General features: G+C 32.6%; 2 protein-coding genes across 2 annotated transcripts in view; one reads left to right on the top strand and one right to left on the bottom strand.

The window, feature by feature from the left end:
- LOC108770336 (probable multidrug resistance-associated protein lethal(2)03659) overlaps positions 1-5,492 on the top strand; it is a 15,135-nt gene that overhangs the window by 7,460 nt on the left and 2,183 nt on the right. Inside the window, 3 exon segments of the mRNA XM_018521884.1 lie at positions 472-665; positions 4,859-5,035; positions 5,341-5,465. Of these exon segments, the coding sequence (XP_018377386.1) occupies positions 472-665; positions 4,859-5,035; positions 5,341-5,465 (496 nt within the window).
- Positions 1,967-3,898, bottom strand: LOC108770337 (uncharacterized). Its single transcript, XM_018521885.1, has 2 exons — positions 3,596-3,898; positions 1,967-3,454 (listed from the first exon to the last, which is right to left on the bottom strand). The coding sequence occupies exons 1-2, from the start codon at positions 3,871-3,873 to the stop codon at positions 2,746-2,748; spliced, it is 987 nt and encodes a 328-aa protein (XP_018377387.1). The 5' UTR covers positions 3,874-3,898; the 3' UTR covers positions 1,967-2,745.

Below are 5,492 nucleotides of genomic sequence, written 5' to 3' on the forward strand. Positions count from 1 at the left end.
TCGCTTTGTCTTATCTTTACGATTAAAACCTTGATCCTTTATCACAAGGAGAGGAATGAAGGACGAATGAGAATATTATTTATAAACCAAAATGAAAAAGAACTTATTTTTATTAAAGTTCTCTTTATCAGTAGGTTACAGTATCTATATGACGCAGGTACACGTGCGAGAACATTTAATGGCCTTTAACGGAACTAATCACTTTGGGCTTATCTATCTGGTGATAAAGCAAAACGTTCTATTTTAAGTCCTTATATCAATCGTTTTCTAAACGTTAGGAATCATATATTGTCTCTTTGCAAAAAAAAACACAAATACTAATATTGACATGGAATATTTAAATGCACGTGTGCCCGCCTTGTAACGCCGCGTAACAAATCTTTTTTTATTTTCAAAAAATTCGCTTGGAAGTTAAAGCGAATATTTATATTAATATTCACTTCTATTGCTTTATAGTATAAAATTTTTTGTTCATCAGGACTTATGACGAACTGAGCTCTATGAGAGTGGATTTCGGTCGGTTATTGGAAAACCAATGGGAGGCGAATGAGAAATCCTCTCCGCCCCTTTTGGCTTCTGCCAGCCGTAGAAATTCGCACACCAGCAGTATCAAATCCTTGAATTCCTTTATGATTGACGACACTTCGAAACAAGGGCCTGCTGAAGTAATTTGGACTTATTTTCTAATTATTTATTTTCTGAAGTAACTACTATATATCGTATTTAACTAACATTGTGATTTAGAATAATTGTATCTTAAATATAGCGAAACATTAGTTCAAGTATTTTATCTTTTCTAATTGTAAGTTAGATTTTAACATATTAGAAAAAATATTATTATATTGACGTTTAATAGGTCGGCAGAAGTAACGACCCAATTAACTCATGTCATATCTGTATAATATTCTACTATATTTTGTCTGGTAGAATAGTCCGGGAGGTAGCGTCCTATTTGACCGGAGCATTTTCGCAAAGCTCATTTTTCTACTATAGATTTTTGATCCATAGCTTATCAACGACTGGGGCGTCAGCTGGTACAAAAGCGTGGCTTAAGATGGCGAGAGGCTGGGAAACATGTAAAAAAAAATTGTTTTTCCGGTCATTTTAGCAAAGCTGAAAAACTGTAGGTTATTTATTTATAATATTTCTTTCATAAAAAAATATGTCAGCTGCATGGGGCAAGTGGAAAAACTTGTTAGCTGCTTGCGTGAAAATGTAGGAAAAATACGAAAAATCGGACCATTTTAGCAAAGCTGAAAATTGTATATATAATAGTGTACAATCTAAAAATAGTATAAATAACTGTCAGCTGATATTTAAATGTGGCAAAACCTGTTAACTGGGCGTTCAAAGTGTAGCGTAGCTTTAGCGCGCGCTGGCGCACGCGGTGTCTTTGATGACGCAGCTAACACATTTTTCCACCTTGTCGTGTCAGCTAACAAGTGGTTTTCTTTTTTTTTTTACCATAAACTGATGAGGTACTCATTTCCATGCCTGCTGATATCATATTACTGGAGAAAAATATGATTGAAAGAGAATACCGGAGTAAAATGGTATCACATACTGTATAATAATATTATAAATAAATTGAAATATTGTATTTTATAATTTTAATATTTATCAGAATATATTATTTCGAACAGCAAGAAAAATATCTTTTACTACAATTGATATAAATTGTGTATATTTATTTCATAGTATAATTTTTTCATAGTATAACATATATTCAGTAATTTCTCGAATTATTCATATTCATCATTGGAATCATTTTCATAATCGAAATCGCCTTCTTCTGAACTGTTGTCGGAATCATCTTTAATATTTGGATGTTCCTCAGAATCCTGTTCGTCATCATTTTCATTATCGTTTTCATTTTTGTCTTCCAAAATAGCTGTAAAAAATACAAAGAAAATTTAATAAAAGAAAATTCATTAGGAAGTTGAAGTGTAACTGTTATATATGCCTGTTATTTTTCCGCTCTCATTTGTAATACTGTCTATTTTTGGCAACTGTTCGCCTTCAAACCACTTGAAAATATATTTATCGTCTTGTTCCTCCCATCCAAAATCAGTTGGCGAAAACAAAGTTGACGTAGGAAGATGAGCATGGTTCCATAATTGAGCTATGTACGAAGTTCGCAGAAAATGTTGTCGTAATTCAGACTTACAAGGAGGTAGCATGGATCCTTCAAAGTTTTGATCAATTTTCAAGATTTCTTCTCTTTCACTGATTTTATATGCCTTCATAAACGTAGCTACGCGTACCAGATTAATTTCATTGATTGCATTATGTCCATATATTCGACAAACGAATTCCTCCAAATCTGTGAAATCGTTTTCTTCCAAGTTTTCAGATGTTAAGTTGGAAATGCTAATCAATGCTTCTATATATTTTGAAGATTTCCGTAATATTTGTAGCGGTTTTTTTTTCCTTTTCTATAGAAAGCAGGATTATAATCACAACCTGTTAAGGCGTGAAAAGCTGGAAGTGCTAAACACAATTGTTCACCCAGTTTCTCAAACAATTTATTGACATCAAGATATCTTCTATTATTTCCAGTGCCAGCTAAGATCCTTATTTGTAAGTTGCTTTGAAGAGCAGGCATGTTTATTTTTTATTAAAAATCTTTGACAAGTTGTGGAATTTCACATTCTCCTGCTACCATATTAGTTGCAGTTATTTTATTAGGAAGTGGTTTGTGTACAATATTTTGAATTTCCGTTCTTAAAATCATAGCTGTTCTATTTAAAATGTCCCTTTTTTCAATATCATGTAAACTATCTTGAAGTAAAACTCCATTAAATGGCTTGACAATTTTTTTTTGTTTAACATTACGACTGCAATTTTCCTTGGGAATAATTTCAGCAATCTTTCTTCCAAATCTCGAAGTTCAATCGTACCATCAAAATCTCTGAATTTCGTTTTTACATATTCAATATACATGTCTTTCAAAAAATTTAAAAAACAACATTTACCTAAGTTTATAACGTTTTCTAACACGTAATCTGATACGACTTCGAATGCAGTTTTATGAATATGGCGTTTTTGATGCCATTCTGTTTTTTCGCGATTTTCATTATTTTTAGATTGTATCCGATACAATAGATCTTTCTTGCAACAGTTATGATATCGCACTTCTTTATTTTCAGATTCGCAGTTTTTAAGTCTGTGAAGTAAATCAATATTATCATCTTCTGCCGCGTAAGATTTTAAAATTTTTATTGTTTCTTTTTGACATAAATGCAGCTGTACAGTTCGACCCTTAACTCTTTTCCTAATTTGTACACAAATGATGCAAATACTATTATCAAATACGGTATGAACACTCTGAACATCCGAAAGATTAATATCAGAATCTAAATTTTCATTATTTTCATCTACTGCATCGACCTCAACATTAGAACTTTCTTTCTCTTCATTTTCTAGCCTTCTTTCATCGGTCTCAACATTTGAACTGAAAAGATATATCCAATAGATATAATGAATATTTAGAAGAAATAATTATTATTCTTTTAGAAAAAAACATTATTCACGTAAGGAAGAAGTGCCTAATATGGCGCACCCAAGAAAGAATAGCTTAACAAATAATAATCACCTTGATGCAGTTGACGTTGATGCTTCAAAATTCACTTCCGAATTTTCTGCCGATGATACTAATCTGTATTCAGGCGGCAACGCAGTAAAACGCTGGTAGCACGTTCGATGATACCCGTGGTTCTCGGTTATTGTTGTTGGTAATACCAGATCTTTACATGATAAATTGTTCTTCTGGCGAACTGCTAACACATTTTTGCACTTATTTAAAGTAATATCTGTTAATAGCGTCAGCGGTTGCGATCTTTTTGAACAAATAATACAAGAAAGTATCGGCATTTTTTAATATAACACGACTGCACTGTTCAAGAGTAACGTAAGAACTAATAAAACTTGGCTTGAGACGCTTCAGTTACAAGCCAAGCGGACCAAGCCGAACCACGCACATGTGTTTGGGTGAGGCAGATGTTTTTCAAAAGGTAGGGGAAAGAGAGCAGGTAGCAAATCAATGTTCTATACTATACTATTAGAAAACATAGTGCCTGCTTTTCGAAATAATATTCTAACTTTGAACGCCCAACTAACAGGTTTTGCCACATTTAAATATCAGCTGACAGTTATTTATACTATTTTTAGATTGTACACTATTATATATACAATTTTCAGCTTTGCTAAAATGGTCCGATTTTTCGTATTTTTCCTACATTTTCACGCAAGCAGCTAACAAGTTTTTCCACTTGCCCCATGCAGCTGACATATTTTTTTATGAAAGACTAGAAGAAATATCTAGCCATATCAATCTTTTTGATTTTTTTTTACAAAAATGTAAAACTTATAAAAATTTCTACGTCTAACATAATCAGATTTTGTGCAATTTGATTTTTTAATAATTATAATAAACAGAATTATTTGTTTTTTATTCGTGATAAATTTATGTCTGTTCAATCATCATATTTTACTTCGTAGAAGTAACATTCGTATCGTCATGAAATCTTATAACTCCTCTTTTTTTAAATAAAGCTTCGAAGGTCCGTATAAAGTCGAATTTTGCAACTTTGTTCTTAAAATACAGTGATACATAAAATTATTTGCATGTCGGCTACACTTTAATGCAGATTGAGTGACATATCAGATCGAATTTTTATTTGCCTTTTTCAGAAAAATCGTAGGAACTTGTTGATCCTTAATAATTAAATAATGAGTTTACTTTTATTCAGAAGTACGCATATTAATTTCAAATACGTGAATGTTCTTTCATCTGTCGTTGGAAAAATTTTATATTTTAACGCTAAATTATAAGTTAAATTTTAATCGTTAATTTCAGGTGGCTGAGATGCGAACAGTAGGCAATGTTTCCGGCAGAGTTTATACGAATTACTTACGCGCTGGCGGAAACTGGTGCGTGATGTCCATTGTGGCTATGCTTTTTATATTGACACAATTAGCAGCCAGCAGCGCCGACTTCTTTCTAGCCCAATGGATTGAAATAGAAGAACACTTTGTAAGTGTCTATATACATGTTGCTAAAATAATTGGCGAATTGAGGCATAATCGCTTTTCCAGAAAATTGTAACGGTTATCCCTTCTTGCTCGGTCGGATTGACTCGTTGGAATTAAAGAAGAGAGAAATACTAATTTGGAAAAGAACAATAACTCCTTATCTATTTAGCTAATAAGAGTTAGTCTCGCTTGGCACATTTTCAAAAGTGTAATTTTTTTTAAACGTAAGCAGAAAGAAGTTTTTGTAGAAAGATCGTAGATCTCATTTTACATTAATCATATTTCGTTAATTGTATAATTTTATAGATGAACCAAACGGAAAACGGCGTCGTAGAGGACCCGAGGAGTCCCCTCACCCGCATGCAGTGCATCTACATCTACAGCGGGCTGATTGTGTTAACAATCATCATCATCCTTATCCGCTCATGGACGTTTTTTTGGACATGCATGAGGGCTTC

This window comes from Trachymyrmex cornetzi, unplaced genomic scaffold, assembly GCF_001594075.2.
Source record: "Trachymyrmex cornetzi isolate Tcor2-1 unplaced genomic scaffold, Tcor1.1 scaffold1249, whole genome shotgun sequence".
Lineage (NCBI taxonomy): Eukaryota > Metazoa > Arthropoda > Insecta > Hymenoptera > Formicidae > Trachymyrmex > Trachymyrmex cornetzi.